The 12800-nt window shown below is 49.4% G+C and overlaps 1 protein-coding gene across 6 annotated transcripts in view; it reads left to right on the top strand.

The window, feature by feature from the left end:
• The window catches only part of RABGAP1 (RAB GTPase activating protein 1), a 161680-nt gene extending 151289 nt beyond the window's left edge, over positions 1 to 10391 (top strand). For 3 of the 6 annotated variants that reach the window (XM_042245725.1, XM_060411823.1, XM_015094198.3), the window contains 5 exons: positions 3822 to 3926; positions 4752 to 4835; positions 5505 to 5576; positions 7141 to 7338; positions 8625 to 10391. In XM_042245725.1, coding sequence (XP_042101659.1) covers positions 3822 to 3926; positions 4752 to 4835; positions 5505 to 5576; positions 7141 to 7338; positions 8625 to 8747 — 582 coding nt within the window. In that variant the 3' untranslated portion in view covers positions 8748 to 10391. Of the gene's footprint in view, positions 1 to 3821; positions 3927 to 4384; positions 4603 to 4751; positions 4836 to 5504; positions 5577 to 7140; positions 7339 to 8624 lie in introns of those variants that run through there. The other 3 variants (XR_006059090.1, XR_009599743.1, XM_060411824.1) reach the window with 2 other exon arrangements.
• Positions 10392 to 12800: the final 2409 nt, after the last annotated feature.

The following is a 12800-nucleotide window of genomic DNA, read 5'->3' as shown; positions in this document are numbered from 1 at the left end:
ATGGTAGATTTGAGTCTACCACCTTGCTATTTGTTCCCCATTTGTTGTATTTGCTTTTTCGTTCTCTTTTTCCCCCTTTCTGCCTTCTTTGGTTTAACTGGGTATTTTCATGATTTCATGTTCTCTCTCCTGCCGCCCTGTCAGTGGTTCTGGAGCTCTTTCATCTCCAGAGCTCTCTCCCACAACTTTCAGTTGCCAAAGCCTCTCTGAGCCCCTGGCTCTGTCTCCATAACCCTTTGAGGTATGCTCTGTGTAGAACCCCTCACCCTGCTCCTTGGTCCAGAATGTACCCGAGGCAGAAGCCCAGAGTGGTGGTAGAGCCGTGCTTGTTTCCATTCTCCAGGAGCCACAGCTCTGCTTTGGTTTTCAGGGTCAGTAGACGGTAACTTTGTATATTTTGTCCAGGGTTCTGTTTACAGGGGATGGGCGAGTCTGGTCCTGGTTAGTCCTCCATGACCAGAAGTGGAGCTCTGGATTTGTGTTTATCCCACATGTTCTCTCCTCTTGCACTTATATAAGTAGAATGACGGTGCAGCGAGCGTGGCGCCCTCAGAGGACCGCCATCAGCCCGCCCAGTGGCCTCCGTGCACTTTCTTGTTGAAGGGGCACAGCATTGCAAGTCAGCTCCTATAGCATGGATTCCAGCTCTGCCACACTCACTGTGCGAGCTTGGGGGAATCACTTGCCTGTCTTAACATTTTTCTGAATTTTGGAGCCAGGGTGGCAAGGAAGACTCCTGGGTTAGAAGATCCCCTTCGTGAGCCAGCTGTCCTGTACTTGGTAGAATCAGTCTTACCTCCCATGCGAGTGATGTGAGTAACTGAGAGAATGTATGTGTGCTACAGGTCACTGCTCGCAGGCTTTACCCAGGTCTGAGAGAGACGCGGAGGTGACAGGATGTTCTGTTGATTCAAGTAAAACAAAATCTTTAACAGAACTTCTTTCTCCATATTATTTCCTCTGTTGTTTGAGTCTCATTTCCCTCTCAGTTGCTGCTTGGGTTTGAGCTAGAGGAGAAGATAAGCCACTCCCCAGCAAAGACAGGCTTAATCCAGGACCTCATTTAATCACAAGTATGTGCAATTTGCCAGTAACTAATGGCTTAGGAATAGAGGAAAACAATAGAATGGCAAAGACTAGAGATCTCTTCAAGAAAATTAGAGATACCAAGGGAACATTTCATGCAAAGATGGGCACAAAAAAGGACAGAAATGATATGGACCTAACAGAAGCAAAAGATATTAAGAAGAGGTGGCAAGAATACACAGAAAAATTATACAAAAGAGATCTTCATGACCTAGATAATCATGATGGTGTGATCACTCACCTAGAGCCAGACATCCAGGAATGCAAAGTCAAGTGGGCCTTAGGTAGCATCACTACGAACAAAGCTAGTGGTAGTGATGGAATTCCAGTTGAGCTATTTCAAATCCTTAAAGATGATGCTGTTAAAGTGCTGTACTCAATATGCCAGCAAATTTGGAAGACTCAGCAGTGGCCACGGGACTGGAAAAGTTCAGTTTTCATTCCAATCCCAAAGAAAGGCAGTGCCAAAAATGTTCAAACTACCATACAGTTGCACTTTTCTCACACGGTAGCAAAGTAATGCTCCAAATTCTCCAAGTGAGGCTCCAACAATACATGAACCAAGAACTTTCAGATGTTCAAGCTGGACTTGTAAAAGACAGAGGAACCAGAGATCAAATTGCCAACATCTGTTGGATCATCAGAAAAGAAAGAGAGTTCAGAAAAACATCTACTTCTGCTTTATTGCCTACTCCAAAGCCCTTGACTCTGTGGATCACAACAAACTGGAAAATTCATAAAGAGATGGGAATACCAGACCACCTTGTCTGCCTCCTGAGAAATCTGTATGCAGGTCAAGAAGCAACAGATGGAACTGGACATGGAACAACAGACCAGTTCCAAATAGGGAAAGGAATACGTCAAGGCTGTATATTATCACCCTGCTTATTTAACTTATATGCAGAGTACATCATGCAAAATGGCAGGCTGGATGAAGCACAAGCTGGAATCAAGATTGCTAGGAGAAATATCAATAACCTCAGGTATGCAGATGACACTACCCTTATGGCAGAAAGTGAAGAGGAACTGAAGAGCCTTTTGATGAAAGAGGAGAGAGAAAAAGCTGGCTTAAAACTCAACATTCAAAAAACAAAAGATCATGGCATCTGGTCCCATCACTTCATGGTAAATTGATGGGGAAACAAGGGAAACAGTGACAGACTTTATTTTCTTGGGCTCCAAAATCACTGAAGATGGTGATTGCAGCCATGAAATTAAAAGATGCTTGCTCCTGAAAAAAAAAAAAAAAAAGAAATGCTTGCTCCTGGAAGAAAAACTATGACCAAGCTAGACGGCATATTCAAAAGCAGAGACATTACTTGGCCAACAAAGGTCCATCTAGTCAAAGCTATGGTTTTTCCAGTAGTCATGTATGGATGTGAGAGATGGACTATAAAGAAAACTGAGTGCCAAAGAATTGATGCTTTTGAACTGTGGTGTTGGAAAAGACTGTTGAGAGTCCCTTGGACTGCAAGATCAAGCCAGTCAATCCTAAAGGAAATCAGTCCTGAATATTCATTGGAAGGACTGATGCTGAAGCTGAAACTCCAATACTTTGGCCACCTGATGCGAAGAACTGACTCATTGGAAAAGACCCTGATGCTGGAAAAGATTGAAGGCAGGAGGAGAAGGGGACAACAGAGGATGAGATGGTTGGATGGCATCACCAACTTGATGGACATGAGTTTGAGTGAACTCCAGGAGTTGGTGATGGATGGGACGCCTGGTGTGCTGTAGTCCATGGGGTCACAAAGAGTCAGACACAACTAGGCAACTGAACTGAATGGCTTTTTGAGTTGCATGGTGTGCCATTCTCAATTCTCCACTTAAGGCCTCAGCCCCTAGCCCCCTGGAACCTATGCCTCCCAAAGAAAACATGTCTGAGGAGTGATGTGGTAGCAGGCACAGGGACTGTTACACACTTAGCTCTGTGACCTCAGACATACTGTTGAAATTCAGGGAACCACCATCCATTGTCAAAGGAAGCTGCATGTGAGGAGCTTGCAAAGATGCTCTCTATCTAGCTTGTGCCTCTTTCTTTGCCTGCCTTCTCACCTGCTGCAGCCTCTCATCTTCAGTTATGAGTGGACACTCAAGGGTAATGGACTCTGTGGGTCAGGTACAGGTGAATCATTTTCACTTGGACCCAAAGATCTGCCCCCCAGACTTTTGTGTGCTTTAGAAAAAACTAGGGTGGAAGATGGTCATTTCAGATAAGAAAAAGAGTGTGCCAGGAAGGAGGTGCCTTCCTTTGTCAGATGAGAATGAGAGCAAAATGCAGAACGTGTTTGATGAAGCAGAGAAAATCCTGAGAGTTCAGAGAAGAAAACCAGAATTCTGAGTCTTCATAATAATGATGGCTGCCTTTTATCGAGTGTCTGCTACATGTTAGCAGAACTGTGCGGAATCCTTTCCATGCCTTCCCTCAGATGAAGATCCTGAAGCTCCGATAGGTTCTCTGTGACTCTTCCTAGTAGCACACAGTCAGGGAGCGACGGGAGTCGAGGCCAGGCTGGCTGATGCTGGAGGCCAGCGCCTAGCCACTCCCCCACACAACGCTGGGCAGGCGACGGCCTGGCACTTATGCCCAGGTGTCCTCTCAGTGTGACCTTGAGCATGTCACAGCTCCTCTTTGCATCACACTTTCCTCCTCATCCTAAAGTTGGGCTATGCTGCGTAATTCAGACCCTTTCAGTTCTCACTCCTTCTGTAACAGCATCTCTCAAACGTTTCAGGCTGAGGAAAAGGCCGATGCACTGAACAAGGAGCTGCTTATGACCAAACAGAAGCTGATTGACGCAGAGGAAGAGAAAAGAAGGCTGGAAGAAGAGTCTGCTCAGGTACGGGGGCATCGCCCCTCCCACACTCCTCTGTGTCTTGCAGATGCTTGAGAGCTGGGATTTCACTGCTGGCTTCCTCTTGGCCCTGGAGAACTCTGGGGACAACTGGCTTCAGTTTCTCTCCAAAGGCCTTTTTTACTTACTGAATAAAGCAACATAATGGTTCTTAATAATTAAAATGTAGGAGACAGTGAGGTAAAGCCCACGCTTTCACTGGGGCAGAAGTTCCTGTGTGTCAGCATCTGAGTGTGACCAAAAAGGTTAGCATTTCTGCAGAAGGAAAGCAGACGTCTCATAGTGTGTGGCTCCTCCCCTGCTTGCCCTGTCCACAGCTACCTCCCCACAGAGCCAGCTCTGGGAGGCTTGCCCTGAGCACAGCCCCTGGGTAGGAGGAGCTTCGGGTGCTGCGCCCTGGGCAGGCTGGTTCTGCTTCACTGTCCACCCGCTTCTCATCTCAGTCAGACGGCCCGAGGTGAGCGGTGACGGGGACGCCCCACGTAACCCCCGAGGCGCTGAAGGAACAGCCGTGCTCCCATCAGCTTCTCCTCGACGTTTGCTCTGTTACGTCCTCCGCCCAGGGTCCCAGTGTGGGCTGCACTGACAGGGACTTCAGCCAAAGGCCCACCTGAAGCAGGGTTTGATGTCCGATGTTCTGACTTCTCTCCTGGCATCAGGAGTAGGGTTCGTACTGCTGAGAGAAAGGGGAGGAGACAGGAGCGCCCCTCTGGGACTGTGGGGTCAGCACAGCACGACACAGCTCCTGCCGGGGCTTCCTGTCTATCTCCCTCAACCGTCAGTCACCTTTGCTTTTCTTACTGTGCGCAGTTAAAAGAAATGTGCCGTCGGGAACTCGACAAAGCAGAATCCGAGATTAAAAAAAACAGCTCTATCATTGGCGACTACAAGCAGGTGGGTCTGTGCCCCGGAAGTGGGCCACATGCTCTGGGCGCTCTGCTCGCCTGTGTGAGAGGTTTCCTCTCCACACCCCCACGTGTCCCCACTCGGCCACTGGCCCTGCAGGAGTCCTTGTGCTTCTGGACGAGTTACTGTGCTGATTCTCAGCTGTAAAATAGGGGGACTCGTGACTCTCCCGGAGAACTGTTGTGAGGAGTCCAGAGATGTTTGTGGAGCCCCTGGCCTAGGTCCCTCACACAAGTAGGCACTTAATCCCTGGAGGCTACCCTGGTTCTTGGGAGCACTTCCGACTCTGGCTGTTGATGTGTGGTCCTGTGATGTGGAACCACCTGTCCCCCAGCCGGTCCATTCTGACAGCATAACTGAACTGGCCTTGTGCCTTCTGTCCTGGGCTCTCTTGCTGGCTCCGGAGTCTGGCATGTCTGTAACGTTGACCTTCAAGTGCACTCGGGCGCTGACGGGTTCTCGCAGGTCCTGGGCCGATGGATGCGGAGGTGACAGAGCCAGAGCACCCTCTGCCCACCTGGCATCTGCCCCCTCCCGCTCAGCACTGTCTCAATTCATGGTCCAGCCTCCGCTGTAGAATTCACCATGAGCCCAGACTGTGCTGATTATGACACTGCTGAAGAGATTGTCATTTGAATACCCTGTTTGTTTCCTTAGATTTGCTCTCAGTTGAGTGAAAGATTGGAGAAGCAGCAGGCTGCTAATAAAGTGGAGATTGAGAAAATTCGAGTAAGTCTTCATTTATCAAAGAGATTTTATCCCCCCTAGTTCATTTAATGGCTGTATTCACAAAAAATTTGGGGAGGGGGATATTCCACTTGGATTTCAAAAGTGAGAGAAGCTGATGCATGCCTGACAAGGCAGCTGTCAGGACCTGGTTCAGCAACAGCTCATGTTTTGCCTCTTTCCATTGGGTGGGGGATACAGATCAGACCAGAGAGTCCTGACTTTAGACCTCAAGGTGCAAGTGTCCCTTTTCTTTATAAATTTGTACAGCATCCTCCTCTGGATTACTTTGCTTATAAGAAAACCAAAATGAAATGCAAGAGCCCTGAGACTTGAGGTGTTGTCTGTGACTCCTGCAGCACCACGCTGAGGTAGAAGGGTCCTGTGAGTGACAGGTTTCACTCGAGGGCGGGAGCTGCAGAGGCCAGGCCACTCCCCATGATTTTCTGTAGCGTGGGGACATCTGCCTCCTTCTATAATGGACCCAGATACAGTGAGAGCCGGAGTTTTTAAATGCTTTGTTGCCAGTTTCAGAGTTTTTGTTCCTTGATATTTTCTTTATAATTAGACTACTTGTCAGCTTTTACTAAGATGAGTAATTTACTGAAAGATATTTACTAACATATTTACAACTGGGTGGACAGAAAGGTGGGAGAGTTTATGACCATGTTTGCATGAAGCAACATTTTACCTGGAGCAAGGCGATGCTTGGCCTCTATTATAAGCAGTGTTTAACCAGCAGTACCAATTTTTTAAGCAAAATTCATTTTCTGATTCTAAAACTAATAATGTTCATTGAAGAAAACTGAAGAATACGAATAAAGGGGCAGGGGAAGAAAGCCTTATAATCTTACTACCCAAATAGTACATCACCGTTAACACTTCGGTGTGTGTTCTCTCAGTGTTTGTATTTCCTGTAACATACAGATTTTCTTTCAGTCTGAGATATGCATTTTTTTCAAATTTACATCTGAAGCTAGGACATATTTTATAACTAATGGCTTTTGTGGTTTCACTGGCAGAATATTCTCTTAGAGGAAAATGAAATGATGTTTCTTATAGTCATTGCTGTCTTATTTTCATGAAATGTAGTATGTATTTGTAACTATGCTTTAACGACATTTTCGTGTCCTAGTTCACCCAGCACCATAACATTTTTACCAAATTATGAAAAATTCCTCAAAAACCTTTCCGAGGCTGCATGCTTGTTGTATAAATACAGCGCATCCTATGTAATTTCTCCCAGGAGCAATAATTTATCTCCCCACCCCTTTTTTGTGTCTCTGATTCTGCAGTGAAATTCCTTGTACATGAATCTTTATCTAGTCACTCCTTTATCATTTTTTTAGCTAAGGTTCCTAGACGTGAAATGAGTGGCTCAAGACATAACAATGTGTGTATGGTTTTTGGTATGTAACGCCAGGTGATTTTTCCAGTAGGTCATCTAACAGTTTACAAAAAGAACATAGTTTTTCAGAAGCCATAGTGCTCAGCCAGGCTCCCCAGAAAGGAGATGCTCACACCTCCACGTCTCCTTTGTCTCTTCACATCTGACCTTCAATTTCAGCAAAAAGTAGATGACTGTGAACGCTGCCGGGAATTTTTCAACAAAGAAGGGCGCATAAAGGGCATGGGCTCAGCTAAGGAAGTTGTGGATGAGGATACAGACGAGGAGAAGGAAACACTCAAGAACCAGCTGAGAGAGATGGAGCTAGAACTGGCACAGACCAAGCTGCAGCTGGTGGAAGCGGAGTGCAAGATCCAGGTAACGGTCGCAGCCTCGGGTTCCTGCCAGCCCTCTGCCCCTGACGCAGGGGGCCCAGACCTGCGCGAGGGTATGGTTTTCTGGGGCTGCAAACCCCAGAAATGATATTGACAGTTTGGGGTTTTTTCCCTTTTAAACTTTGACCATAATCCTCCTGGGAAGAAGCCTGTTACTTGTTATTTACTAGTGGACCTTTAATTAGTGTTTAGCCTGTCCTAAGAATTGGGCTTTCTCATAAGAATTGTCCATCAAACTTGGAATCCTTCTGGTGGAGGAGAGAACACATGATTTGAAATCGCAGCCGTACCACCGAACTCTTTGACATTGGGTTAGTAACCTCCTTACACTTCAGGTTCCTCATCTGCCAGTGGAGATGATGAGGGTCACTCTTATTGTTTGCTTTGAAGACTAAATAAGATAATGTGCAGAAGGGGCTCAGCATGGTGTCTGAGGGCTTCACAATACCAGCTTTTATGTTCCAGCTCCTGTCACTTAACCAGCTTTGTGCCTTAGGACTTACTACCTAATTTATCTGAGCCTCCTTTCCTGAAGAAACTGGGACTTATTTTGGTCATCTTTATACTGCACGGCTAGTTCCGGCAGCACCGTGCTGAGCACAGGGCAGGCACCAAGCGCCGAGCGTGGGGGAACCAAGTTTAGGACTAAAGCTGAAGACCTGGTCTCCCCATCACATTTATCACCAGACACCTGCTTGCCCAGGCCCCGTTTCAGCTGCTGGCGCTGCAGAGCTAAGACGCGGCTTGGGTGACTGTCTGGGTAATTAGGAAGGGCCTCACCAAGGGCGGTGTCTGATCAGAGAATGAACAGAGGCTGCAGCTGGTGAAGGGCAGGAACATTGAGCCAGCAGAGGGCATGGCATGTCCAGCAGCACAGAGGGAGCAGTGGGCCTGCCTGAAAGGTCCAGATTTGTGAAGCATCTCACATGTCTTGCTAGCAGGTCTAGACTTCTAAGGTGCTTGCTGGAAATTAATGCTGCGTTCTTAGCTAGAGTGTTCAGCCTGACTCCTGGTGTGCAGTGGGTAGATGGAGGGTGAGATGCTCAGAAAGGAGGCTGTTTTGAGGTCTTAACTAGAAAAGGTGCCAAAGCTTTTGGCCCTCCAGATCTTTCTGTGCCAGTTTTGAGAGCTGGGGCAGGGGGTGAGGGGTTGTTTCCAGAGGTGTCTCAGGAGGAGACAGACTTCACTTGTTGCCTTGGCTCAGCTCTGGGGAGGCAGTATCCTTTGCACAGGAGACCAGCATCCTCACGTCCACTGTTGCTCTTCCAGGACTTGGAGCACCATTTAGGCCTTGCCCTCAACGAGGTCCAGGCAGCCAAGAAGACGTGGTTTAACCGAACACTGAGCTCCATAAAGACGGCAACCGGGGTTCAAGGGAAAGAGACTTGCTGAGAGCAGCTGCTGCCTCCAGACCCTTCAGAAAACATGACACCTTTTGTTGCCTTCTTTGGCCAGATGTGTGATTCTGTGACATGTCCCAGGACAGAATGTCCGTAAGTCAGATCCATAGAAGCCTGTCGGGAGGTCACTGTGGACCGGAGCTCGTGAGGCCCTCCTCACTGCTGATACTAACAGGCCTGCCGACTCGCCTGCCGCTCTGGACACTCCGAACGTCACTCCTCCGTGTGACCTCCGGCCTCTTCCCAGTTAGGTCAGCTCATACCCAGCCCAACATCCGAGTTGACATTATCAGAGTTTGGGGATCTTTCAGGCTGTTGGTTTTTTTCTAAACCTTTTTTTTTTTTAATACACACACACATACAAATATATATATATAAATATATATATATATATATATAGGGGGACGTAGGGCAGGGGATCAGTAACTCAAGTATCTGCTCCAGTGCCAGCAGAGGGTCCTCCGGGTAGACATGGAGAAGCACTTTCTTTAAATAGGAGGGTTTTGTGGTTGTAGTTGAAGCCGCCTGGTTTGTTAAGCTCTACAATGCACAGGTTTGGGTTTGGCATTATTCACACGTTTCTGATCAATTCTATGCAACTCTCATAGTTTCTGTTGTTTTTATTGTTAGCTGCCAAATGACTCCACAGTGCTGGGGTGGGTGACTTGACCGACTGTGAGACTGGATTAATCATAACGTGGACAAATCTTATTTTGCTTAATGTGTCTGTGGGTGTGTGTGTGTGTAGATCTCTTTTTCCCAGTGCACCCAACTGACAGTGTTTAAATCCCAGACTAGGACTGATCTGCACAAGTTAATTATGTGGTTATTTGAGCACTTACTTCATTCAAGGTTTGTGGGGCTCAGCTCTCCACCCTGCTGTTGTGAGACCTGTGAAGAGCACCTTCACTTCAAGGTTCCTAGTGTTCTTGCACAACAGGTTGTACAAGTGAGAAAGACTGCGTTCTGTGTGTGTCTGAGAGAGAGAGAGAGAGAGAGAGAGAGAGAGTGTGTGTGAATGTCAGGCCGTGCAGACGCACATGCCAGGAGGCCCGCGTGCTGCTGGCCTGGTCCCTCCCTGGGCTGAGGCCAGTGCTCTCCAGAGCACTTGCTCTGAGCCTTGCTCTTCAGATGGGCTGCAAGTTCTCACTTCAAAACTATAGAATGGGGGTTTTAGCACCTTTTAAAGAAATAACTTTAGACTTTTAATTTATATAGTGATAATGCTGACAGGCTGTCTCACAGACGATTCTGCCGTCTTCTCTGCGTGCAGTGTGGAGTAGCTGGTTACAGGAGGCACTGGTTTGTATATAAAGACACTTGGGTGGTTTTGTATCTCTTTTTCCCTGTTGGCTGTATTAACACTTGCTGAGGTCATCTGTGATAAGGGAGGTAACAAGCGGCAACCCCTGATCCCCCTAGACCATCCCCTCCACTGCTGTCTGTGTCCTGTTCTTGTTCAGTTACCAAAACAGCTCTGCGCCCATCTAAAACTAGGTGTGTGGACATTGTGCTAGGGTAGTTTCCGTGTGTCAACTTTATGAATTGAAATATAAACCAGTAAAATTGTATTACTCTTTCTTTTGTTGGTTTTATTTTAACAGCATATTCATTAAATATTTTGGTACAAACAGCATCATTTTGTAAAAACAAGTTTTATCATTACGTGCTCTTGCCCACTTCCTCCCCTGCTCCCGCTCTGGGCTGAGATGTGAGTGAGCAGCCGTGCGCGCCAGGCCCGTGGCAGTGGTGGCGGGCTAGGGGGAGAAGACACAGGCTTTGTGCCCCGGGGGCTGCTGCTGGCACCTTCCTCGTGAGCAGTGTCCGTCCTGGAGAAACAAAGTGCTCTGGTGACAGGTGAGACATGACTCGTGTGCTGCAGGTTTAGGGGAGTCTTAATGGAAGTGAGGGAGTGGCAAGACCTAAAAGACAGAAGCATCTCACCAGGCCAAGATGGAAGAGGGCACTACGGACCCCAGGTGTGCACGTGCAGGGCAAGCAGCCGAGGGGCAGAAGTGGTCAGTCCCCAGACTCTCCAGGAGAGTGCTCCTTCCAACCGCTGCTGGCCTTGCTGTGCTGGAGCCCCCCCGAGGCAGCTCCCAGACCGGCCGGCCTTCACCACCTCACCCACTTCTCTGCAGCAGGAAGGAGCGAGCAGTGCTCCCCCAACCCGACGGCCCCTGCTTGCTTGACCTGCCCTCCACGACCCCCACACCAGCCTCTGGATGAAGCAGGCTGAGCTGCAGGCCCCAGAGAAGGGAAGGCGGTGAGTGAGCCCTGCCCTGTCTTCTCTCCACAGCCCAGATGCAGGCCTGGGGCCTGGCAAGTGGCTGGGCTGTGACAGCAGCTCTGTGAAGGCCAGCACAGGGACTCCAGAGGACAGGTGGGATCCCTGTGCTGCTCAAGGCCAGAGGGCACGTTTCTGGGATCCACGTTCCTGGCCAACCAGGTCAAGAGTCCAGAAGGGCTGGCCTGCCCCTGGCGTTTCCCGGCCCCAGGGTCACAGTGTGAGGAGGAGGATAGGGGCTTGCAGAAATCGTCCACTCAGCAGCTGTGCCCTGTCAGGAGAAAGGCACCCTTGGCCCGTCAGCCTTGGCAGACCTGAAGTGACCAGGGTCATCCCGAGAGAATGAATGAGCTCCACCTTGGGTGAGGGTGGGCCTGGACGAAGTGGTTTGGTGACGGAACCTGCTGGTGCTCAGAGTGGGAGGAGATGCAGAGGTGGTTGCGGGCAGCAGAGGGGCCAGACTAGCACCCCATGAAGCTGAAGCAGAGTGTAGGTTTCAAGAAGCCTGGCTGTGAAGGTCAGTCAGGGCAAAGGAGGATGGTTGGAGGGAACCGTGGTAGGAAGAGCAGGGACCGTGAGACTTCGTGCTGGAAAATTGGATCCTGGTTCTGACCGTGTGACCAGGGCGCCACTTCTTCGACTGCAAGACATGAGACAGGCTGAGTAGCCTGTGGAGCAGATCTCCAGGGGCTGCTTGCTGTCAGTGTGGGCTGAAGGCAGCTCAGAACAAAAGGCAGGAGAGATCCACCGCCCAGTCTCCAGGAGTGCTGTCTCTGTCTGTTCTGAACCCCAAGTCCTAGTGGCAGGAGAGCACCATGCGGGGAGTGAAGGAAAGAAAAACCCTCTAGAATTAAACCCCAAACAGCACTCTCAGCTCTGAACTGCCCAGGAGCTGTGCAGAGAGTAGGTGCCCAGGGAGGAGCTGCCTGGCCTCTCGGGCCTTCTGGTTCACCTGGGTGACGGATGTGTGAAGGGGTAGTGCTTCACTTGCTCAGAGAGATACGCGATTCTGACCCTGGGATTCAGGCCTCCTCCTCAGCTTCATTAAGGCAGATGAGCTCAGAGTGGCTGGGGCGCTCAGTTCCAGAACAAAAAGACTGAGCGCTACCTAGCCCTGCCCTTCCCCCGTTGCTGTAGGTGTAGGAATCTGGCCCATGGAGAGGTTTCTGGCCCAGACCCTGCAGTCTGTCAGCTCCCAGCGACCGGCAGGGCAGCTGCTTTAAGATGACCACATGGGCAGCAGGTGGGAATAAACTCGCACTGCTTCACTGCAGGCGCATTGGGGCTTCCCAGGTGGCTCAGTAGGAAAGACTGCTTGCAATGCAGGAGATGCAGTTTTGACCCCTGGGTCGGGAAGATCCCCTGGAACAGGCCGTGGTAACCCACTCCAGTACTTTTGCCTAGAGAATCCCCACGGACAGAGGAGCCTGGTGGGCTGCAGTCCATGGGGTCGCAAAGAGTCGGACGCAACTGAGGCAACTGAGCACACACCCATGGGCACAGCTAGACCAAAACTCTGGGTTCAAGCCAAGCCATGACCTTGGGTTCTCACCTCAAGTGGGAAGGTCACGTTTCCCTCCTGAGCTCCTCTCCGTCTCTGCTATGGCCTCAGCACTCACCTCTATCATACATGCTCCTGTTAAGCGCAACCCTTCCCCTGTGGTCTCCCTCCAGTTGATGGAACAGCCCTATTAAGTGATGCTGTCCCCAGACTTGAAGGTGAAAAGGCTTGCCCATGGTGACAAGATCTTGGATTTC

The sequence above is a fragment of the Ovis aries genome, chromosome 3 (genome assembly GCF_016772045.2).
Source record: "Ovis aries strain OAR_USU_Benz2616 breed Rambouillet chromosome 3, ARS-UI_Ramb_v3.0, whole genome shotgun sequence".
NCBI lineage: Eukaryota > Metazoa > Chordata > Mammalia > Artiodactyla > Bovidae > Ovis > Ovis aries.
This window is presented reverse-complemented; position numbering and strand designations above follow the sequence as displayed.